The 25571-nt window shown below is 48.3% G+C and overlaps 1 gene segment (V, D, J or C); it reads left to right on the top strand.

Moving 5' to 3' along the window:
• Positions 1-20049, top strand: part of LOC133084268 (T cell receptor alpha chain MC.7.G5-like) — a 610392-nt gene extending 590343 nt beyond the window's left edge. The window contains 4 exon segments of the C gene segment in view: positions 15841-16095; positions 17671-17715; positions 18590-18697; positions 19520-20049. Coding sequence covers positions 15841-16095; positions 17671-17715; positions 18590-18696 — 407 coding nt within the window.
• The last annotated feature ends 5522 nt before the right edge of the window (positions 20050-25571 follow it).

Consider the following 25571-nt stretch of genomic DNA (forward strand, 5'->3'; position numbering starts at 1 on the left):
CTCCTGTTTTCTCGTTCTCTGGTTTAAGACTTCTACATGTAATTTCTGTGTTTTACCCTTGTGGATGCATCATCCTTGTTTTATCAGTTGACCTATGAGTTTAAGGTTGAGCCTTCATGGAGCACTTTGAAAAATGAAAATAACCAACAGAAGAGTTGGATTAGTAGGATTAGAAGTTGAATTAGTTGAATTAGTAGAACTAATTTGCTAGGTAGAATGGAATAGAGACTAATACCCAGATAATTAAGACAAACCTGGTTTCTCCAGAAATAGCCTGGCTTCCTGTTTAAAGACTAGACTGTAGCCTCACCCCCGGTATCCCTCCCATTCCTCTTCCCTCTATATCCCCGATCTAGCTGAGGAGTCTTGGACAATCTGTGACACACACAGCTACAGAATTCTTTCATTACTGAGAAGATCTGCCTATTAAAATTGAAAGATCCTTAAGAGCAGAGGTTCCTGTTATATACCATGAAGTGTCTAATATGGTCCTTTTACAGAGTAAGTGCTTGATAAGTGCTTGTTTAATTGAAATCAAATACCCAGAAAAATCAAGTTTCCCGGCCAAAGGGAAGAAGTGAATATAGTAAGCAACACAGTACATCCAGTATGTGGTGGAGAAGGAAAAATATTAGACTGAGAATCAAAGAGACCCGTGTTTTTGTCTCTGCTACCAACTAGCAGTGTAACTTGGAGCAGATCCCTTGCCTCTAGGCCTCAGTTTTCTCCTCTATAAAAGGGGAAGTAGGTCTGGTTGATGACCCCTCTGCCCTCCTGGCACCAGCAGCCTATGAATTTATTCCATTTGGGGTGGAGGGAGCTTTTTTCTCCTATGAATAAGTCAAATAGCTATATTAAATCTTAAGTATTTTCTAACTCATCAGGGTAAATCAGGAAAAGGGGTGAAGTGACAGAGGGAGTTTATTGTGAGGCAGCGGACACTGTGGGACTCATGGGGAGGGGCAAACAAACTCACCTTTGGGAAAGGCACCCGGCTAAAAGTGGAGCTGAGTAAGTGTGCAATTCTAAGGTAACTACAAAATGTATTCCAGTGACGGTGAATGGGAGAAAAGGAGATATTATTTTTGTCATTTGTATCTTATTTATAATTAACCATAATCTAGTGCTGAAGTATTAAGAATTGTGGCACCCAGATAAATTAATGAAAATATTCAAAGACTGTCCAAGAACATTTTCTTTAAGTTAGAGTTTAGCAAGCTATTAAGACTTTTCCCAAGACGTGAGGCTGACAGAAGCTCTGTCCAGTATTAGAGTTTTTAGCACTAGAATTGAGCTAAATGGAGCCAGAAAGAGGAAAAAAGCAGAAGAGCAGAAAATTGCATGGCCCTGATCTAATAGAACTTTCCTGCTTCCACTGCCATTGATTCTGAGACTCATTGCAGGAGACTATTCAAGGTCACTTGACCTATGCTCCAAATAAGCCCTACCAAGTTCATTCCAGAGATGATGTCCCTTTGCACTAAACATTATTCAAGAAGAATCAGTGAAGTGCAGAGAAAGGAGCCCAGGGCTTCTGGTTGCAGTCTAGAGTTCTAGATTTGATTGAGCCCCAACAGGCGGTGTGACGCTGAACAAGTCATTGCCCCTCTGTGTGCCTCAGACTCTTCCAGTGTGAGATGAGAGGGTGGAAGCCCTCAAAATCTGTGGTTCTTACTCCTATACCATCCTGGAGTTTATACAACCCAAGGATATGGACTCATGGCTATTTCACAAACAAGTTCTATAACACTAAAAAAACCTTGTTAATCAATCATTTAACTTAACATATAAATCATAACCACCACCTCAGTTTCTACGATGTGTAGATACGATAGTAGGGGCATGACAGACAGTATTGTTTATCTTCAAACAACTATGGATCAAGGAACAGTATTCCTATTTTACAGAAAAGGAAACTGAGGCTCAGAGAAGTAACTGCCCAAGATCCCAGGGTTAGTGAGTGGAAGGGTCTAGATTCAAACCACAGTCTGCTTGCCTGATCTCAAAGCTTACTCTTTCTACTACATTATGTCACAGACCCTGTGCCAGGGCTTACCTAGGAATGAGAGAGGATGCCAATCAGAGTTAGTAAGGAAATACATGGAATTTATCTTTTCCATTCTTAGATACTGCCATGACTTGAGACATGGAGCTTTGGGAAATCTTGACTTGGATGCCCCAAATCTAAAGGGTTCTCTTCCCTTTTTAATGAGGAAACAAGTAGTACAGGGGCTGCTGGGAGAATTTACCCCAATGGAGAGAGGAGACAGAAGAGCTGGCAGCAGCCACTTCCTTATTCTGACTCTCCCTTCCCCTCACAATTTCTTGTATTTTCCCCATGCAGACCAGTGTCCAATGTAACCCATCTATAAGTGCCTGATTCATTTGTGAGTTATAGAAATATGCAACATTGAGTGCACTTTGGACATTGCTGGATCATAGAACTTTAGCTCTGAAAGGGAAATCCAAACCTCTTTTTTTCCAGTAAAGAAATTAAGACCCAGAGAGGTTGGTCGAATTGTCCATTATCATAAAATCAGTGAGAACTAGGGCTGGGATGAAAACGTGGGGATCCTGGTCCCTGGGCCATATTCCATGACTACTGTTTGGTGAACTAACCCTTCCAGTAGGTAGGAGGTATGAGATTGTTCATGAATAGGAAGAAACCAAATGGATTTACTGGGAGAATATAAAAAATTGCTCCTTATTATGAGCACCTTCCCATAGGCTCCCTGGGCCTGCTTTACAGCTATGGTTAAAAAATGGAAGGAAAAGGAAGCAGCCTATTTTGTCACAGCACAAATCACTGTGGGAAATAGCGGAGGCTCCAAAGTTGTCTTCGGGACAGGAACAAGGCTATTTGTTGAAGCAAGTAAGTTCCTTGAAATAGCCTGATTTTTATTACAGTTGAAGGATATCTGTTTTCACTGATTTTCCCCCAAGGGTTTTGTCTGCTATTTAAGTAAGAAAATAGTTTGGTGATGCTAATGTTGCATTATATGTATCCACGAGCCTCATTCATGCCAGAAACATGTAGTAAACACTTAGTAAGTGTGGATGGACATAACTACCCTAGGTCCCGTCTAGAACTGAAACTCTGTAATTACATAAATGGCTTTTTCAACCTGAATATTCATGACATTTTTTATATAATCTACTGCATACAAAGCAGGATTTCCTATTGAGTTGTGACTTATTTCTTGTCATCTTCCAATGGTCTTAGAAATGAAGGTTAAAGAGTAAAATTGCACGCCTCTTCCCACTTTGGCGCATGTACGCAAACTCGGGAACATGCTTAGTAACTAACTTGTGTGTGACTCAGGAATCCCCAGCTATGGTCCAGCTATAGGGCACCATTTGTATAGAGTTGGCCCAGTTATAGGGTACCATTTTGTATAGAGTTATGTCAGAGTGTGAACACAGGTTATCAGAAATTCGTATTTGGAACTGGCACCCAACTTTTGATCAGCCCAAGTAAGTCAGCGCTCCAGAAATGTGTAACCCCACCTCCAGCATTGGGTTTATATTTATATATGTAGCATTTGCTCTGGTCTATAATAGAATATGATGACGATGATGATTATCATTATTATTGTCACATCATTATTATTATTATTACCACTACTGTTTTGTTATTATTGATCATAACAATGCTGCTAACTCAGAATATATTTTTTCTGCCATATTATTCGTTTTACCCTTTAAGGAGAATCAATGTCAAGGTATCAGAAGAAAAATGTTTGAGTTTCCTTTGCAGTCAAGTACTTGTTCATTCAGTTGCCCCCTCTCTGCTGAGGGTCCATAAGAACTTCAGGATGTCATGGTTTTTATGTTGCCTCCTGATTATCTCTGAGAAATGCTTCCTTGGTTTTTCCCTGCCTAAGCACTTAGGTTTTGCAGCTCATATTTACCAAAAGTATACTTAGATTTTAACCTCTCCCAAAACTGGCCTTCTTGTCCCAGTAATTATGCACAGTAAAAGTCAGTTCAACTCAGTAAGTGCTTATCGAGTATCATCAAGCCAGGGGCCATAGATGGTTTAAAATGAAACAAACAAACCAAGAAAAGAAGAAGCATAAGATGCGGTTCTTGCTCTCAAGAACTTCCAGTCTTGTCAGAAAAACAAAACACTCATCTGTTAAAAGTCTAATAACAATTTATATGTGGGTGCACCAAGCAGTGTGCTGTATGTGGTCATGCGCAGGACCTGGGACCCTACTGACTGGAGGCAGGACAGCAGTGACAATGGACAGTCCATATTCCCTGGCAGAGAGCAAGCAGGATTCCACCCCTGTGTTTCTGGAAACGGATTTAAGACTGTTATCTGCTGAGATGTTTGACTTTCTTGACAGAAAGCCCCCTTGACAGAAAGCAGCCTTGACTTAGGTGAGGATAGAAAAAGTAGAAACAGGAATGAGTCAGGCGTGAGTCACCCAGAAACCTCGCTCAGCCCCAGAGAGGATGCGGTGACTCTGAGTCAAGCTGAGGCATGTTTTTAGCATGTGCCCTGGCCTGGCTTGCTGGAAATGCTCTTGCTCCTACTCTTTCTGGCAAAGTGAAAAATACATTTTTGCATATGCCCCTAAGGCAATGGCGCCTTCCTCTCAGGCGGGGCAGCTGAGGTGGGAAAATGCAGGCTGCTGCCTGGTGTCTTTTTTCTTTTTTTTTAAGTTACTTATTTATTTATTTATTTACTTATTTATTTATTTAGGCTGCATTGGGTCTTCGTTGCTGCGCACGGGCTTTCTTTAGTTGTGGCGAGCGGGGGCTACTCTTCGTTGCGGTGCGCGGGCTTCTCATTGTGGTGGCTTCTCTTGTTGCAGAGCACGAGCTCTAGGCGCACGGGCTTCAGTAGTTGTGGCTTGAGGGCTCTAGAGCGCAGGCTCAGTAGTTGTGGCGCACGGGCTTCAGTAGTTGTGGCTCGCGGGCTCTAGAGCTCAGGCTCAGTAGTTGTGGCGCATGGGCTTAGTTGCTCCGCAGCATGTGGGATCTTCCCGGACCAGGGATCGAACCTGTGTCCCCTGCATTGGCAGGTGAATTCTTAACCACTGTGAGGGAAGTCCCACTGCCTGGTATCTTTAGAAATACGTACACCCACCCGGCCTATGTAGGAGGCAGGTTTTTCACCAAGTTTTGTAAAGGTTCTGTGTTTCCCAGAGGAGAAATAGCCAGAGGCTGTTTGTTGATGGCTGTGATGAGGAAAATGGAGGTGATGGGTAGCATCAGGGCTGAAGCTGCTACAGCCATTAGGGAGTCTCCCTCCTGTGCTTAGAGCACCCATCAGAAGGAAAAGGTTAGGATCAGCCTTCCCAGGATCCCAGCTTTTAGAGCTACTGGGAAGCGTGTGTGTCCTCCATGAGAGGGTGGGCAAACCCAGGACCTTTTTGTAATGCACTTTCCCAGAGTGTGATTATGGGAACAGATTCACTTTTGGAAAGGGGACTCGAGTGTTGGTCACACCAAGTAAGTGAGCCGGGATCCTCCTGGACATATGACCCCCTCCCCCACCCACCGCTCTTCCTACCCCGTAGGTACCAGACAACTTATTATGTCCATGGGAGGGCGGAGGGCATGTCCTTCATCAATGCCACCCCTAACGTCCTTAGAAGCTCACTGTGTCAAACCTTCGTGTGCCCCTTGTTTCTTCCACCCTCCCTTCCTCTCAGCATCTCCACTGACAGTATATTGAATAATATAAAAATCTCCTTTGCCGCCCATCCTGGGAGCACTTGTATCTGACAAAAGAGTAGCAGAGTCACACCTTGCTGTGGCTTCAGGCAAGCAGGGTGGTGCTGGAGGTACGGCTGCTGGGGAGTTGCTGCCCTGCTTCTCCACTGACAGGAGCGTGTGTTTTCTGCTGGGTAAAGGAGGTGAGGAGCTCTTCTAGTCCCCAGTCCCTGGCTCCCATCACCACCCCTAGGCTCAGGGTTCCAGGACAGCTGTGGGAGATTCCTGCAACTCTGGGGGCGTTGGCCAGTGTTTCCCCGGATTGTTGCCCCAACCACTGGAGCAATAGGTAGAGGGAGGTCATGTGAGACGGGTTTTAGCAAAGGCTTTCCTCGCTGTGTGTATCAGGAAGAAACTATGGACTTATATTTGGAAGAGGGACCAGGCTTGCTGTTCATCCATGTGAGTATTATAGAAACGGTCAAGGGATGTTTTGTAGACAGAGGATATATGATGGAAGGATACTGCAAAAATGAGGGAGTCTGTGACTGGGCTGCTCCATCGTGAAAGAGTCCTTTGCTGTCTGGGAGTAACTTACCATTGTGTCAGGTCTAATGAAATGATTGAGGCTGTGCTGGACAAGGGTTTTGCACAGTGCGTGCAGAGGACAAATCACCAAGGTTTGAGAAAAGAGGCTTCACTCTTGGTTAGGTTTCTGAAGCAGAACTATCTTCCTGGCAGCCAAGGGGCCCATCCTGCCCTTCAACCCCATGGCTGAGAATCTCTCGCCACGTCCCCTTGGATCCATGAGATATCTGTCGCACATGACAGCATCCCAACCAGAATGCTGAGGCACCCTGGGGTGCTGGAGAGGGCGGTGGGGCAGGGACAGGTCTCCTCTGGCTACAAGAAGCCTCATCCTTCCCTCAGTGGAAAGCATTGCTGGGAACCACCATATTATTAGCTACTCTTTACTGAATGCCTGACATGTGCCAGTGACCATACTCTGTCCTTCAAAGAATTTCTCATTCAGTGCTCACGTCCATCCTAATGCTAGGTAGCTGGTATTAGGCCCATTTTACAGATGAAGAAACAGAGGCTTGGGGCAAGTAGCTTGCCCAAGTTCACACAGCTAGGAATAATAGGGCTAGAATTTAACTCTAATCTATTTGACTCCAAGGCCTTACTGTTAACCATGCCACCACACTGCCACCACTGCCCCTCCTGCACTCTGTGAAGGAAGACCCCAGACCTCAAAGGCTACCTGTCTGGTCCTTGGTTTGCCTATCCTGAGCCTTCTTGCCATGGTGACCATGGCAGCTTTGGTCCAGGACTTAGCGTTTCTGAAGAGATGAGTAAAGTCATTGAATTGGGTTGGTAGGATGCAGGTATGGCAGGGAGGGAAGCAGAAACCTAGGGGGACTGATTATTGGGCATAAAGTGACACAGAGAGAAATTTATCATCAAAACGATGGAACAGGCTGTTCAAAAGCTCCATTCCCAAGAGTGAAGGCTGTAAATGTTGGGGGGAGGTGAGAAGCGCAGGCAGCCGCCCTGGGTGGCAGAGGGCAGGCATTTGTACTGCATTGTACCAGGGTGTGGACACAGGCAGCAGAACACTCACTTTCGGGAGTGGAACAAGACTCCAAGTGCATCCAAGTAAGTGCCTGACCTTAGACTCCGGCCAAAGACACAGAAAGTCCCTACTCGGCTTTCTTGGATGTTGAGTCTGCACTTCCTGAGCTAATTTCTCATGATTCTTCATGAGGCTTGAACGTTTTGAAATTTGAATTCCCAGCCACTAGCTCCACAGCGGTCTATTTTCTAAAGGTAGTAATTGCCAATGGGGCCTGGCCTTTTCATCGTTACAGAGGCGGACTCTTTTGCTATTTCTAGATTCCTTTGAGACAAAAGACCTTTATCAGAAATCATGACTGATTGTGCCAAAAAATTTATTTTTGTTACCATCTAGTTTTCATGAGAGGTGATAAGTTAAACTTCCTAAAGACCCTGGGCATGGAATACACTCTCACAAAACTCCATATCTAATCAAGAGAGATAGGAAGAACTTAAGGCCTAAATGGTACAATAAAAACAATACTGGGTTTAGAAAATGGACCCATGCAGAACTTAAAAGATAAATGAAACAGTCCTAATAAAAGAAGGTAGAGGACAGGATTGCATTTAAAATGAATTAAAATAATTAGAGGGCTTTCATTCAACAAATATTTACCAAGCAACTATTATATTCTAAGCACTATAGAAGGAGGGAGGAGGGGAGGGAGGGAAATGCAGAGTCTCTGCCATCCAGGATCTCCCAGTGGGTAAACATCCATATAAAGAGACAATTAAGCCCAGTGTCACCACATCGTAGTGGAAGTACACACAAGTTGCGATGGAATAGCAGAAAGGAAGGCATCCCCGACCTCCTATCCTAGTTGCCTGGTACTTTCATGCATTCTGCACTGCACCATAAGCTCTGTGAGGTCAAGACCCTCTCTCATTCATCCTTACACCTCCACACTCCAGCACAAGGCCTGATGCATAGGTGTCACCTAAGAAATGATTGTTGAAAAAATGCCTCTAGCTAGGAGACTCAGGGAAGGCTTCAGTGGAGGGATAGTAACTGTTTAGAACATATTGGTTTAGACCGTAGCAAGTATTCTCCAACAGAGTTGTTAGATTTCAAAACCGGGAGATTACAGAATCCATCTGAACGTGCGTGGGTGGGCGAAAGCCCACTTCTCCAGGGAAAACTTCCTCCATATTTATCTGTTCAGTTGTGCACTTCACCAAAGCCTCTTCCCTGCCCTGGGTCAGTTCAGGCTACTTTTAGAAAGCCTGAAACCCATCATATTTCTAAAGAACCAGAGTTCAGAGGCATAAGAACTACAATACCCTGAGAGGGAAGCAGCATAAATGGGTTTTAGCAGCAAAAAGGAGAGGTCTAATGATAAATACATGGAGTCTATGTCCCTACTTGAGACGTCACCCAGGAAACTTTTCTCCATTTGTTCTAAGGAAACTTTTCTCCTTTAGGACCAGAACCTTCTTTGAAGTACACAGCTCTAAGGTGTGTAGGAAGGTGTGTGGAAAGAAAACCAATAAATTCACATTTGGGAAAGGCTTTAAAGTTGCCATTGTTCCCAGTAGGTAAACCCTGCAAAGTGTTGGGGCGATGTGGTCTTGCATGATGACTGCATACGTATCTGCCCTCGAGCCATTCCTGACAGTGGCAGGAAAATTTGCTACATATGAAGCTGTTTCATAATGATTAGAAAGAAATAATAGCATTAATGAGGCCCCTAATTGTGTCCGTAGGAGTTGGTAGGAGAACAAACAGATTCAGAACACAGAAAGCTTAAGGATAAAATTAGGCTGAAATTTAGGATGAATTTTAAATTCTTTGAACTAGAAAAGGGACTTCCAGGGAATGTACATCTAAACCTGTACATGTTCCACAGAGGTTAAGGGGTGTTTTAAGAAAAAAAAATCTTGAATCAAGTAAGTTTAAGCTCTAAATTTCTTTATTGTAAGACTTCTCAGAGCCTTTAAAATGCTACTATGCACTGTCGGTCTTCAGGACTGAAATACACTATGCAGCGCTTTCCAAACTTCTTTGAGCTTAGAATCTCTTTTGCAGAGAAACTTAGGACTAGAGTTCTGTGAATTTCTCACTGAGAAGGACTTGTCTAAACCACTCTCAAACTTTGGAGATTTTTTTTGTCCCCATATGAATGTCAACCCTAATCTTAGAACCCTCCAGAGAAATAGATTCTCAGGCCCCATCCATAACTCACTCCTGATTCTCACAACCTTCAGAGTTAAGCAGTCCTCCTTGTGCATTGTATGTGATATCCCTATGGCAATATTAGTCTCTCTCTGTCTCTGCCTTCAGAGACTAATAGAACTGCTTTCTAAAAGGAGAGCTTTCATGGGCCTCCCTTCCATGAATTAAGCCCTACCCAAGGTTTTCCGTCTATTGCCGATGCTGTGAATTTTCCCTCAAGATTCATTTCCCAGTTAATCCCTGGCTCTTCTCCAGACCCTTCCAATTGTCCTCCTTCACTTCCAGTGTGGAACCCAGAATGGGCATCCACCCTCCAGGAAGGCCTGACCTGCTCAAGGCCGGCTAGGAGGGAAAGGTCTGTGAGATTATTACACAGAAAGCTGAGGAATTAGGACTCAGTGGGCCAGACTTTTTTCTTGTGCCAGAGAAAGGGGGATTTTGGAGAAGCCTGTAAAACAGGCACAGGAGACATTTCTGCCCCGGTGAAGCTGACCCTGCCGGGGGCTAGAGTTCTTGTAAAGCACCCTCCTAGTGTGTGTTGTCTGGTGGCTACAATAAGCTGATCTTTGGAGTGGGGACCAGGCTGACCGTACGCCCATGTGAGTATGACAGTGCAAATGACCAGGGCAAAGTAACTGACAACTTGTCTATGAGAAAACCAGCAATGATTTACGGTAAACTCGAGGATATGTGAAACACTCGTTTCCGTTTCTACAAACTCTTCTGGTATCTTAAGATGTTCCCATTTCTCATACTAAAGACAGAAGTGCCACGGGCCAGTTGAGGAAATGAAAATCTGAGGAGAATAATTTACGGAAACATAAAAAGAGTTGCAGATATTCAGTGCTTTCAAGCAAAACAGATAATGTCAGCACCAGATGATCTGAAGATTCAGGAAATTAGCTAAGTGCTCTTGGGGAAAGAGATGAGTTCATGGCAAACACAAATTCTCTTTTATTGCAGCAGGTAGCTAAATTCCGTGGATGGACTAATGAGCATGGTGTGGGGATACCTGCTCACAGAATCTTCCTCTCTGGAGCTTAGTAGAGCATTGAACCACTCCCAGGGTAAAGGTGACCCTTTTGCCTATCTGAATGGCAAATATAACAAGGCACGGAGGCAGGATGGTGTGGGGTTCATAGCACAGCTTGGGAGGCTGGCAGACCTGGGGGGAAGTCTGGCTCTACCATCTCCAGCTAATTAAGTCTCCACTTTCTCAATGGCAAAATGACAATATCCACATCATAACAAGACAATGCTCAGCATATAGCAAGTAATCAATAAATGGTAGCTTTACTAAATAATATTAATAATAATTATCATCATCATCAACAAGCCTTTGTAATTACTAAACCTTCATTATTGTAAAGGGAAAGGGGAATGACTTCCCTGGGAAATATGAAACCTAAGAAACAAAGACCCAGGGTGCCTTGTAGAATGGTGCCCTCAAAGTCTGGTGGGTTTCAGCAGGTTAACATCAGGAAGGTTATTGCACAGACCTTACCCTCAGTGGGGATTCGGCAGTGGTAACAAGTTAAACTTTGGAGCAGGGACCAGACTAAGTGTCCAACCAAGTAAGTAATGCGGGGCAAGGGTGGACATTGACAACTAATTCTTCTTTGTCCAAGATGCTGAGTTGAGCCCAGGTATTATCTTCTGTATGATCCCAAATGGTTCTTTCCACCCATCCCAGAAAATCCTCTCATCCTGCGCTCAATGCTCAGGAAACATCCTTGGGCTACAACCTGAAGAATCATGAGTCAGGTGATGGGCAAGGAGTCCTGGACCTTTCACGAGAGGATCCAGGATACTGCTGCCCTGAGCGGGGGGTTCTACTCTACTGAATTCTTGGTTTAAGGAAACCACAACCTCCAACCGAGGGCACTACAGCAGGATGAGGCAGGAGGGGAAGGATTAAGAGACAAAGTCTCAACACAGAAGATCAGAAGGTATACCTCTAAAGAGTGGGACCCTCCGTCCCCTGTGAGAGATCAGTGTTTCTGCTACTGAAATAGGAGGTAGTCCAGTGAGTTTCTGTAATGGTATCACCTGCAGTGTGAATACCAGAGGAATGACCGATAAACACACATTTGGGAAAGGAATGCAAGTGGCCATAATATTTGGTGAGTCATTCTAGGTGGCACCATTTGCAACCCCATGGGCCAGTGTCACTAATCTTTCCCCGGGGATATTAGTATTACTATGGTAAGGCTAACTGTGGGTGTTACAACTAATTGTCTTACAGAGGCCTCTGTGAACGGGAAAAGCCACACTATCGATCTTGAAAATCTGTGTTTCTCTAGGTCAAACGCATTAAAATTTTACTCTAGTCATTCAGTGGCTAATTTTAAATGCCTTCTATGTGGCCATCAATCTATAAAATGTGAGACTGAGTATGAAGATATCTAAGATAGATGCCTGACCTGTCTCCAAATAGTATAAAAACTAGCCAAAGGGACCAAACTATTGTAAATTTAGCAACCTGAAAACCATTTTAGTATCAACCAGCTGATGATGTCAAAAGGCACAGTAGAGATTCAGAGGAATGGAGTCCCGGCTGAAAAGTTGGCCTAGATGGAGACGGTCTGATGCAGTAGAAAGGATTCGTTGAGTCTGAAGGATAGAGTAAGATCTGTTTGGGCAAAGCAAGGAGAGGAGGGGACTTCCAGGCATAAGGAACACCAAGAAAGAAGGCATGATCTTGGGAATGAACAAGGCACATGATTTTGGCCAAGTAAACACATCTAATAATGAAGTTAGATGGAGAGAAAGCCAAAGATAACTTTATAAACAATGGAGAAAAGGAATACTAGAGCCTTCAAGAGAATACAGTATTGATCACAAAACTTGGTATACAGTAAATAATAATAGATCATACATAGTACTTTTATTATTATTTTTTAAATATCATATATTTCTCTGAAATGGTAAACTGAATAAATACAAATTTGCTTCAAAGCCTTAAAAAAAAAAGAGAGAGAGAGAGAGAATACAGACAATTAGGGCCAGGACCAGCCACTAGGAAACTGGGAATCCAATTCAAAAATGCAGACCAGAGGTGAAGGTGAGAGGGGCCAGCTCTTTCCATGGACGGCTTGTGGCCTAGACCTCCCCCTTCTTGCTCAGTGGGCTGTAAGAGCCCATCCCTCAGAGGAGGGGAAACCTAGGCTCTCTGTAATGGAGACATTCAGAGTGGTATGGAGGTATTCCCTCCCAGATGCAATTTGGTAAGGGAACCAGAGTTTCCATTACTCCCAGTAAGTCTGTGCAGGCTCACTGCTTCCTGACGCTCACCAGAGCCTCAGTGGAACTCAGACTCAGAGTCAGTGCTGCTAACTGACATTTTGGGTTCCTGGTGCCTAACTACCAAGAACAGATTTAGTGGTAAGGGAGCTTTCGATCACTGCTGTGCCCCTGGGGGTCTAATGCACTAGAGCCTTCGGACATGTGCTTCTGCCGTTAGTTCTGAATTTAAATGAACAGTTAGGAACTAGAATAGGTGACTTCCATACTGAAAAATTGATCCAGTCTCGCTAAGGCTACCTTCTGAGATGTCATCAGTGGTAGGAGGCGTTTATCTTGCTAAGGTGAAACAGGATGTCTCTCCTCCCAGGGCTCTGGCAGATGGACCCCTAAAGCCCTCCAAATTAACAGTGACTCATTCTTTGTTTTCAGACAAAAAGGTCTCACTAGAGGTACATGGGGTGTAAAAGTAAAAGGGGGCTTTAAAGAGTCAAGTTTAGGGATCAGTATCCAGCTTTTTTGACCAAAAGGTCTAATTAGCAGAAATTCTGCAAATCCGATGATCACTAGGCCACTTGTTTATCCAACAATTATTTCTTGGGCCCCTAGTATATGGCAGAGACCAGGGACACAGCAGTAATCTAGGGACAGGCCTTTGCTGTCACAGAGCTTACATTCCAGGGAGCCAGTGTGAAGAGTTTGGTGTAGCTGTACTCATACAGGGCATACAAATGATTTGAGAGAGGAAATTCAAGCTCTCCAGATCATGGCAGCCCCTGAATGTCATGCCAGGAAGTGTGGGCATCATCTTATAGGCAATAGGGAGTCTCTGAATTATTTTGAACAAAAAGTGACCCAATCAGCCCCATGCTTTAGACAAGTCGTTTGGATGATGAGCTCAAAGAAGAGATTGAAGTGTGGGGAGCAGGAGAGGGTGAGTAAGAGAGGAAATCAGGGGTAGGGAAGCCGCACAGGAGAAACAACAGCCAAAATGCACATAGGGAAGCCCAAAGGGTATCAACTGGTAAAAACAAGACTTGAAAGAGGCTAAAAATCACCTCAGTTCTTCTGACTTCACTAACTGCTCTTTCATTTTGATCTCTCACTAGCAAAGTTGAGCTACAATTGGCCTGCCCCGGTATCACCCCTCACAGAACTCAAGTTGGCTTTAAGTCTCACCCTCAGCCCCTGGTGTCTTTCCTCATGGTCCGTGGCATTGCTCACTCCAGACCAATGCTGTCTGATAGAACTTCCAATGACAATGGAAATATTCTGTCATTCTTCACTGTCCTATACAGTAGGCATCAGCCACATGTAGCTACTGAGCTCTTAAAATGAAGGTTTATGGTTAATTGAATTTTTAATTTTACTTGATTTTGGTTAGTCTTAATTTCAATAGCCACAAGTAGCTAAAGACGATCACATTGGACAGTGCGGTCTAGACCTTCTCCAGCCTGACACCCCCCTGGCGCTAGGACTTGAGTGAGAGTTTAACCAGGACTCAAAGTTGGGCATCTGGCCCCCACAGTAACCCCCTTCCCCCTCTAAGGCCATCCTGTGTCTGGTGGCAGCTTAGCCTCTGCCTTCTTCTTGAGGCCACGTTCTCTCAGCACCTCCACACACTTCCATGTCCCCCTCCCTGGTCCCACCCATGACCCCCGCTGATGACTAACAAATCCACTGGCGTGTGGTATTGGTTAATGGCTTCCCGTCTCTCCCCTCCCAGGAAGAGATTTACACCATAGGTCCTTAACCCACAGTGATGTCAGCCCCACAGGTAGATGGAGATTAGAGGGGAGCAGGCAGAATCCTTTGAAGCCAGAGGTTTGGATGTCGCTCACATGTGACCATGGACCCACCCCTGCTCTGCTGCTCCAGGGACAGCCCCACCACAGACAGCTCTGCCTTGACTCACCATCCCAAGGCCATGCCAAGGGCTGATGCCCCTGGTTTGGGGTCCAGCTGGATATCTGCATTGCCAAGGCCACCCTGGCTGGCTCAGCTAGTGGGGTGCATTATGCATCACTGGTCTGCAAAATTTTGCATGCGTGGTGAGGAGCTGGGGGAGTAGAGAACCACAGGGGCAGGAAGCTGTTGTCCCAACCCTGCTGTAAACTCTCTGGGTGGCCCCAACGTGTTAATCCTCCAGGCAAAGCTCTGCTTCCTCCTCCAAGGGCAAGAGGTCTGAAAGAATAAACACTGAGGGTTGCATTAAAAACACAAAATCCTATGAAAATACTGAAGAGTCATTCTCAGCACTAAAGAAAAGCCTCCAGCAACTCCTGCTTCCTGGGGGGTGAAGAGTAGAAACTGTGTATTACTCGGCAGCACGTTATTATGGCAGTCTCCTGGTAGTATCAAGAGCTACAATTACTAAAATTATTTCAGTATTTCACAGTTTATTAAATATAATTTATATGGAGAAACTCTCATGGCTTCTCAGAATAGCCTGGTTAGGAAAGTGGATGAGGCAACATCCGCATTTGACAGATGAAATTCCTGAGACTCAAGGAGCGGGTGTGAATTGCTCAAGGCCTTGTATCTAGTAAATGGTAGAGCCAGGGCTTGGATGCAGATGTTCTGATTTAGCGTCTAAAACTTTTATCAGTGAGAGAAATCTCCTGGTGATGCGACCGATCTTCCAACTTCATGCCAGCCTATCATAAAGCTCGCATTCCTGTCAATGCCCAACCTTAGTGGGGGAGACCACCCCAGATTCTAAGACGTATGGTTTGCTTTGCTGGACATCTTTTCTACGCTCGCTTTGTCCTGCCAGAACTATGTTGTTGCTTACTGTGCCTACTGAGCTTTGAAGAAGTTCCCTTAAGCAGAAGAGTAGGCAGTATCCTTAAGTAGCCCTGCATTTCTGGTTTCCTCGAATGGCAGGCAGGGCCTGGCAGAGAGCATTCACTGAGAGCCTGGCCTCTTGGCCAGGACTCATGGTTTGTGCCTGTCCCTGTGTCCCGTCTGTTGCAAGCTGCTGGTGTCTACAATGTTCTTTCCCATCTAAAGCCTGACAAATGTGACTTGTCAGCCCTACAGAGCCCCACTCTTGCCCATCACTGGCATCTGGACTCAGGCCTGGGTTGGGGCAAGGAGAGAAACGAACATCTCCTAACCCGTGTCTTTTGGGTCTACAGATATCCAGAACCCCGACCCTGCCGTGTACCAGCTGAGAAGCCCCAAATCCAGCAACACCTCCGTCTGCTTATACACCGATTTTGAATCTCAAGCCAATGAGTCACAAGTCACGAGGCCCGTGGTGTACAGCTCAGACAGCACCGTGCTGGACATGGGAGCCGTGGGTTCCAAGAGCAACGGGGTCGTGGCTTGGGGCAGCAGCGCCGATTTGGGATGCACAGACACCTTCAACCAGACCTTCTACTCTAGCTTAGGTGAGTGCGGCCTTGGTGCCGGTCTGAGCTGAGTCTCCTCCTTCGAGAGGCCCGGTTGTGCTCGGGGCTCGGGTCCTTGGTATCTAAAAGCTGCTCTGATTGGTGGTCTCAGCCTCATCAATTGTCAGCAAAGCCCCCTCCCCTCTCTTTACTGAGCACCAGTGAATCCCATGCCGGCAGGCCACAGGACGTCCTGGGCAAAGAGCAGAGGGGGAGAGGCGAGGGGCACACCGGCCCTGAAGGCTCACCCGCTCTGAGTCCCACCCCCCGCCCCTCCCCGGCTCCGCCCAGCTCCTTACTGCTCCTCCAGGCCCCGCCCTGATGCACTTCTCCAACATCCCTCCCCTTATTTCTCCCTCTCTGCCAAAGGTCTCTCCCAGCTCCTAACCTCACTCATTCATTCATTCATTCACTCAGCGATCACTGATTGTGCATGTACAACATGCCAGTTGCTGCCATGGAGGAGCAAACACATCAGATGAGGGGTCTGCCCTGAGCAAGCCCCACTCCCGTTGGGGGAGACCAACCATCAGCAAGTGGAAATCGAAAGAACTCCAGATTGTAATATGTGCTTTAACTTGGAGTTGGGGAAACAGCCACCTTAGGGACAAAAGTCACAGAAGGGCTCTCTGGGGAAATGCTATTTGAGCTGAGATTTCAAGGCTAAGAAGGTACCAGCCATGCCAAGGGCAGAGAAAGGACCCTATAGAGGCCTGAGCCAGGAGCTCAGTGAGAAAGGAGAAGGGCAGGAGGAAATGAGATGGAAGAGGTAGGCAAGGGCCACATCACAGGGCCTCACCCGTCATGAGAGGGAGACACTGTTCTAGGTACAATGAGAAGCTTTTGATTGGCTATAAACAGGGGAATGACATCCAATTTACTTTTTTTAAAAGTCATTCTGACCGCTGAGTGGGAAATGGATTGTAGGAGCCAAGAGTAGAAGCAGAAAAGAAGCCCTTGCAGCAGAGAGATGATGGAGGCCAGGACAGGCTTGTGGCAGGGGAGTTAAATGCCCACGCCCAACACTATTTGGGATCCAAAGGTAGAACCATGCAGGCATGAGAAGAAAAAGGGGGCATCAAGGAAGGTGGCTGGATTTTATTTCTGAGCAGCTGTGTCAATGGTAATGCTGTTTACTGAGTCAGAGAAAACAAACAAACAAATTTGGGATGCAGGGGTCAAAACTTTGTGGAACACATGAAAGCATCTATACCCCTCATGGCACTTGTCACTGTGTCTGTCTTACTTCCTCTATCAGACTCCAGACTGGAACTTGCCCAAAGGGCAGGGTCTAACAGCTCCTTAGGGCCTTGTGTCATGTAACATGCGTTTAGCACAACCAGTGTTCATTAAGTGAATAAAATGGTGCCCAGAAGCCAGGGTGTTGGTCCTTCAGGGACCACCGCCATCATTCAGTGGCTCATCCCAGCAGGTGCCCATATGGGACAGGTTCTCTCCAGATCTCTGCACAAGGAAGAATGGAGAGGCTGGAGACATTCACCAGCCCAACTTCTGGGGTGGGAGAGTCAGCATGCTCGGAACTCTAAGAAAAATTTCTTTGTTTGTTCCTTCTAGAAATTCCCTGTGATACCAAGATAGTAGAGAAAAGCTTTGAAACAGGTAAGGGAGGGGTCTATCCTGGCCTCACACAGGTTTGTGGAGGCGATGAACCCACAATTATTGGGATGGGATAGAGATGATGAGAAGGGATGTGTGGATCGAGGAACGAAGTTCTGAGGAACAAGAACAGCTGTCCGAGCCCTGGTCAGAGCTGCCTGGGGACATTCTTAAATCCCTAGATTCCTCTCTCCATCTCTAATTTTCTCTTCCACTCTAAGTACTTTGAGGATGAGTCTAGTTTTGCTAGACCAGTGACTCACTCCTAGGCCTCTGTATTCCTTTCAGTAGCTCCACTGTCAGCACAGCTCAAGCGAGCTTCTGGGTGGCCCAGGTGTGAAATCTCTGACCAGCTTTTGTGAAGGCCTAGACTAAGCAGGTCACCCTGCAGACATTTTCCCTCCGCAGCCAGGGGGTTTTGCCTTCTTTCGAGAAGAGCAGCAGAACTCATGTAGGCGGCGACCTTGTCTCTCAAAGATCCCCACCACTCCTCACCACCTACCCTGGGCCCATATTCATTGCCATTTGAGCCACCTGTACTGAGCCATCCGTCTTGTGGTTCAGCCGCTAGATTCTCACGAAAGGGCCCAGACCCAGGGGGCTGCGTGTGATAAGTTCTGAGCGCCCACCATCCCCATCCACGGAGGGGCTCAGAAATAAAACAAAGAGTAAATGCAGTCAGTGTTTCCCTTTGGAAATGAAATGCTGTTGACCCTGGAGGGATGTACAAATATGTTTATGAGGGGATATGCACCAAAGCTCAAAGGGAGAGGCAGATCCGGGTGCTGACACCCACCCGACTCCCCACCCTGCTTTCGGTGTCACAGGGGCTGTGCAGACCTGTGCCCATGACCGCTGTGGCCCCTCGGTTTTGCAGATATGAACCTAAACTTCCAAAACTTGTCAGTGATCGGGTTCCGCGTCCTCCTCCTGAAAGTGGTCGGGTACAACCTGCTCATGACGCTGCGGCTGTGGTCCAGCTGAGGTGAGCCGGCATCTCAGCCGGGCGGTGGGGTCTGGGGGTCTGGGGGTGGGTCCCCAAAGCTAACCTCCCCCAGGCTCTTGCTTTTAGGTGCTAAGTCTGGGCCCACCAGAGTCCTCCTTTTTTTTCCTGTTAGGAGTTCCCCTTGTTAATAGCAATGGCCCAAAACACTTGATAAACACAATACACTCCTCAGGTGACATTAGTCACCTCACTTGAGCCATGTCTCCCCTACAAAGTACGAGGAACAGTTGTCATTACCCTCATTTTGGAAATGAAGAAACTGAGGCCAAGTAACATCAAGAGCCACACAGCTAACGAGGGAAACTTAGAAGAAACTTAGGACCCAGACTCATTCATACCCACACCTTCTATCATATCCCTTTCGCTGCAGATCCTAAAAGGGCGGCCCCCAATTCCTTTCCTCAAGCCGTCTGACCCCAATATGGTGAGACGGTATTGTATTCATTATCCACCCTAATCCTGGCTAGAGTCTCCAGACCCTTCTCCCCCAGTACTCCAGGTCATCCCACTGACAAGACCATCCCATCAAAAAGAACCCAGGGGGCTTCCCTGCTGGCACAGTGGTTAAGAATCCGCCTGCCAATGCAGGGGACATGGGTTCAAGCCCTGGTCCGGGAAGATCCCACATGCCACGGAGCAACTAAGCCCATGTGCCACAACTACTGAGCCCGCATGCCACAACTACTGAAGCCGGGATCCATTTGCTCCTAGAACTCTACAAACAGAGGCATCCCCATCACATCCCTAACTGTGCTGCATCTCCTCAGTATGCAGCCTGACTTGTGTTCTTTCTCCTCCCAGGTCTCCAAGAACGTGAGAGCCCCGTGCTCCCTCTCCCCTTGTTCCTTGTCGCCCCTCCGCTCCCTCTTCAAGCAGAGAGGTGCACTCTCTGCCCCCGTGGACAAGAAGGCTCCCTCCACCTCTCTGGCCCCACTGGCGATACCACCAACTGGATCCTACCAGATATTCGTGATCAAGATGCTGAAGAGCTGCCCAGCACTGCCGCCACCCCCTCTGTTCCCTCACTGCTGCTTGTCACTGCCTGGCATTCTCAGCAAAGACGGAGGCCGCTGCAGCCTCTCCTGGCTGTGGGGAAACTCCCTCCCCACCCCGCCCCTCCCAGAGACTGCCTCTGATGTCCCACTGAAGGATGGATCCCAGTGGGTTCTCTTGGGCTCTAGCTCCTGGAGAATGTTGTGTGCTGTTTATATTTTTTACATAGTGTTCATAAAGAAATACATATCACCCTTTTTCCCAAGATGTGGGGGAGATTATCTCATGATCTAGGCCCTGCTCTGCTTGTGTATCTGAACCACGTTGTATATTCTGCTGCCATGGCTTCATTAAAAGCAATTTGGAAGAGCAGAGGCTGTGCTCCTGCTTGATTGAATTTGGTCGGGATCGTCTTCGGCCTGCTGTGGATCACTAGCTGGGCAGAAAGAAACCAAGGCACTTGTCCATGATGACATTCAGGGAGCCTAACTCAACAAGCTGCTTCAGTCCACCTCTTCATGGAAAAACCTCTAAAAAATTCCACTTAGAAGGCTGGACTGGGGGCCAGGCAAACCTGCTGAAAAGCTCGGGTCCCTGCTCTTCCACGGGGCCACCCGTAGCAGGAGGCCCATGTACCTGGGTGGTAATGACCTGGAGTTGAAATTTGGCAGACAGGGACCACATAGCAAGTGTCCCCAAAAGGCCACCCACCGTCTCCTGCCCTGAAGGGACAGTTCCTTTGCCTTTCCTTTCAGACTGGATTCCCGTTGAAACAGTGCATTGACCTACAAATTCATGGCTGGGAACCACCCACCATTCCACTGCCTGGGTCCCAACCCAAGGCCCAGCCCATTGGAGTGCCCAGTCTAGGAGTGGGGGAAGTGGGTAGAAGATTTTGACCCTAGCCACACTTTCTACTCCCACCACCCTGGATGTGAGAATGAGAAAAGCAGAGATGAGCTCTCTCCCCACAAGCCCAGGGACTCAGCCAAGGAGAGTAGAAGTCTCAAGCCCTCACCTAGAGCACAGGTGATGGGATCCCCTGGGGCCCCTGGGGTTCTCCTGAGCCTCCTGCTGCTGAGCATCTTTCCTGGGGTCATGGACGCTGATGGGAACACCCTTCAGAGACCACTCAGCCATCCACTTCACAATTACCACGATCAAGACCGAAACCCAGTGCTTAACAATTCCCAGGGCAGTGGGGGGGGGGGGGGGTCCCATCCTCAAATACCTGTACAGTTCACCTGTGTGTCTCTGACCACACAGCCAGAAACATGCAAATCCTTCCAGCTACAATTCAGGCCTGCTTCTTACCACAGGGATGGAGCCACCAGCTCGATAGGTAACCTAGGCATGTCCCTCCCCTCTGTGAGCTCCAGGGTCACCACCTGTAAAACCTATGTCACATAGGACTGGAGGCTGCCTCAACTCCCTGCATCTCTGATTCTCTGGCTTCTATAGAAGTAAAAACCATGTCCATCTCCGGAGCCCTCCCGAGGGTAGTCACAGGAACCCCAGTTCTCTCTGAGCGGCCTCGTGTGCAGCCTAAATACAAGTGCCTTTAAAGACCACTAAAGCGAAAGGTCTCAGAGGAAGTCCCATCATAGCAGGTCACTCTCACACACAGGAGAACAGGCACCACCTGTGGGGAACTCAAAACTGCCTCCTCATCAGTCTAACACAGTGCTAGGGATTCCACCATTGGGAATTTCTTTTAATTAAAGCATTCACTTCCCCATATTAAATGAAAATGCCCCTGGGGGTGGGGGGCGGTTAACAGAGCAAGCCTTTATCAACTGTGAAAAACTCCCAGGCAAATTAGCCTGTCTTTTTGTTCCTCCTCCTAAAATAGTAATTCACTTTGGTCTGTACACAAAAGATCCAGGTAAGGGATGTGTGGGTGACTGGGGAGACAGGTCTGCCCCTGAGAGTTGGCTGCAAAGATGCTGAGGATGAAGGGGACATGGGGCTCAGGGCAGGGGACAGGAGCAGGGACCCTGGAAGGCAGTGAAGGGGCCAAAGACAGGCCCCTCCAAGAACCTCAGAGGAGGCCCGGGCTGGAGGAGGCCAAGGGAGCATGTGGAGTCGCACCGGCCCAGGGCCCTCAGGTGGCAGGGGCCCTTGGTCGCTGGACCCCTAAAGCTACCCGAGGACCTATGAGGGGATGCGGCAGCAGCGGCTAGGGATCCTCCCAGACCCACGGAGGGAGCAAGGCCTGCTCCTTCCAAGCCCAGCCCAAGCTGAGGGTGACAAGGTCTCAGTCAGGTAAGAGGCCATCTGGAAAGCAGGGTCAGCACCACCCCTGAGCAGTTTCCATCTCAAACCAGGGGTTCCTCAATCCCAGCAAGAACTTTCTCTCAAGTCTGAGGCTGTTAAGCCTAAAGCCAATCGGGGCCAAGCCAGAGGGCAGAGCAGGAGCAAGCAGGTGTGTGAGGGGTGGTGCAGAGTCCACTCACTTGGGTCCACTCTGTTCGCATGTCTGGCCCAGGCCCCACCGGGGGTATCAGAGGGGATTAAAGTGGCCTTATGAGGGGGCCTGGGGAAGGGTGCCTACGCCCACCAGGAGGGTCAGCGCTGGGCTGAGGGCCACTGTAGCAGGTCCCTCGGTGCAGTAAGGGACCCGGCATTGTTCAGCGTGGCGGGAAGAGTCTGATGAGGAAACCTGGAGACATGGTCATCAAGTCCCTGAGACTTGCCCAGCCCTGAAGAACCCTAGGCCCCATGAGCAGGGGCCAGCCTCAAGGAGGGAAGGCCATGGCGTCCCAGGGGGGAGTGGGTCACCAAGGCCAGCTGTAGAACACATTTCTCAGCACAGACGCCCTACTGCTCCAAAAGGCTTTAAGCACAGGCCAACCCTGGAGGCAGAAGAATGGACCAAATGACTTCTCATGACCCCAGGCCTAAGATTCTAGAACACTCTCTGACACTTCACCCAGAGACCTTCCCTCTGAGTACAATTGAAATCACAGGCCAGTCAAGAGAAGAGCAGGCTAAGCCAGTATGTGCTTCAGGGACACTTGGGTGGGGTCTTCAGCTCCACCAGAGCGACCCCTCTGCCCTGACCCACCATTGGAGAGGCAGCCATCTGAGTCTCAAAGGATTGTTTATCCTCTTGGTTTGCCCATAGAATCCAACTTCCCTGGGGTCACATGTAAAGCCTTTAACAGATATCACCTTAGTTATCAGGTAACATCTCAGCAAAAAAACCCATTCAACTATGTGCTCCTTGGGATGGAAAGTGTATCTTGTTCATCCGTGTGTCTGTGACACCTCGCACAGTGCCTGGCACACAACCAATGCTTAATACACACTTAAGCAGCAAGTGAACAAATAAATGATTAGTACCATCAGGCACTGGGGAAGGAGCCAAGTTGTATATGTGTGTAGGGATGTGGGGAGAGCATAAGAAAAAAGAAAGTGGGGATTAATAGACGAGGTGGCCGGGTGAGCCACTATTTCACAATTTAGCCATGAGCTAAGAGTAACCAACCTGTCAAGAACTATCAGGAAGGAGCTTCCCTGGTGGCGCAGTGGTTAAGAATCTGCCTGCCAATGCAGGGACACGGGTTTGAGCCCTGTTCCGGGAAGATCCCACATGCCGCAGAGCAACTGAGCCTGTGTGCCACAACTACTGAGCCTGCGCTCTAGAGTCCGCGAGCCACAACTACTGAAGCCCGCGTGCCTAGAGCCCGTGCTCCACAAACAAGAGAAGCCACTGAAATGAGAAGCCTGCGTGCCACAACGAAGAGTAGGTGCGCAGCAAGGAAGACCCAATGCAGCCAAAAATAAATAAATAAAATAAATTTAGAAAAATAAAATAAAATAAAATAACTACCAGGAAAAGCAAAACCTGAGTGATGGTCCCTTGGCCAGTGCAGCGCCAGGCGGGCACTCATCCAATAGAGCCTAGAGGATGGTTACTCTGGGAAAGCACACAGGGCTTCCAGGCGTCAGCCCTCCAGTCACTGAGGCACCACACCAAGGTCCAGGGCTGAAGGCCACATTACCATCCACCTGACTTCCTCCAGTGTCCTATCTTAAAACTCCTTCTCCAATCTACCTCCGGGAGCAATGTGTGGGGGAAAAAACCTTCTGACTGATGGGTGGGTCTGGGGAAGGGGGGCAAGCCGTGTGCAGACCCAGTACCGTCACTCTGTTTAAGTACACTGATGAGCCAGGAGACTGCGACGGCCAGTGCCCTGCCTCTGCGATTCAGGCATAGTTTCACCCAGACACACACATGCGTAAGGTTTCCTCTGACTATCACACGGAGAGCTATATTTTGAAATTAATAAGCAGGTCAGACATTGAGTCAGTAGCCACAAGTAGGACAGGAAGTGGAAAAAAGTCTACCACTTCCGCGCAGATGTTCTGGGGGCTTGGGGGCGGCCCCTCCCATTTCCATGACGTCATGGCTGCCGCGAGGGGCAAATGGGGCACCGTTTGAAGCTCTCCCGCAGAAGCCACATCCTCTGGAAAAAAGAGTTTAAAATTCTGACTTACAGATAGCATCACTCTAGGCCACGTGCCGCCGGGGCCGGGAGGGCTGGGCCGTTACACCACCACGACCGCAGGTGCGACAGGAAAGCGGTGGGCGAGCTGGGAGGGGCTGGCGGGGCCCTGGCAACGGCACCCACGCCCACAGCAGGCCGGGGAGGTGCTGCACACCCCACTGCGAGAAGCAGCCCCGCCCCGCCTCTCCCACCCCCCACCAACCCAGCCCTAAGATCAAAGCTTGATCTCACCCGATCACACCCTTTCTTAATACAGGACAGGCCCTCTAGGCTATGTCCAGCCCGCCATCCCCGGGAGGTGTGGGGTCGCATCCGCCCCCCTACACACAGCTGGCGCTGGTTCTCCGAGGAAGGCCCCCGCTCCAGGTCAGCGCTGAAGTGCAGGGTGATGGCCGTGATGGACATCTGCCTCTCAGAGGCCAAGAAGACCAGGATTCAGGAGGCCAGGAGATGGGGAGCCGCAGAAGGAGAACCAGAACCTGAGACCCGAAGAACGGTGCTTGGACGTCCTGCTCTGTGGTAGTGTCCCCGGCCACCCACCGGGGGGCAGCAGCACTCCACCAAAGAGGCCTCTTCTCCCTTTTCTGCTTATTCTAAGGAAGGAAAGCCCCCAATGCTTAGGAAAACCTCCTTTCAGAGGAAAATAAAAGGACAGGAGACTTCACTCCAGGAGCCGGGCCCCTGCCCTTTGCCCATCACTGTGTTGGGCTCCGGCCCAAATGATCCTGTCACATCCCTTGGAGGAGAGAGGGTTTAGGGTCTGGCTGGGCAGACAGCAGGGGGCACTACCTGCCCAGGATCACCAGGCTCCCTCATCCAGAGCACTAGAAAGGAGTCCCCCGGGAGGGGATGCGGGAGCCCCCGGGATACTGGCGAGCCCTCTGGATTCCTAAGCAGGGAGCCTGGGCTGGCAGCTGGGATCCACCACTGCCTCCTGCCCTGGGCAGCTCACTAACCGCCCACAGCCTCAGTTTCCCAGTGGAGTCAGTGCTCTCTCACAGGGCAGTTTAAGAACCAAGGCTCCTCTCACAGTGCATACCTGCCAAGTGCCAGACACAGGCCAGGCCCTGGGGATTCAGCCTCTGTACAAAATACATGACTCCGCACAGATGAAGCTCAAGAACAGGCAAAACTAATCACCAGTGATGGAAATGGGAACAGTGGATGACTCTGGGGTAGAAGGACTGACTGGAAAGGGGCACGAGGGAAGCTTCCAGGTGGTGGAAATGTTCTGCATCTTGATCTGGGTACACAGGTGTATACACGTGTCAAAATGACTCCAACTGCACACGTAAGATTTGTGCATTTTAGCATATGTAAATTATATCTCAATAAAGCACTGTTCC

Source organism: Eubalaena glacialis, chromosome 2 (assembly GCF_028564815.1).
Source record: "Eubalaena glacialis isolate mEubGla1 chromosome 2, mEubGla1.1.hap2.+ XY, whole genome shotgun sequence".
NCBI classification, from domain to species: domain Eukaryota; kingdom Metazoa; phylum Chordata; class Mammalia; order Artiodactyla; family Balaenidae; genus Eubalaena; species Eubalaena glacialis.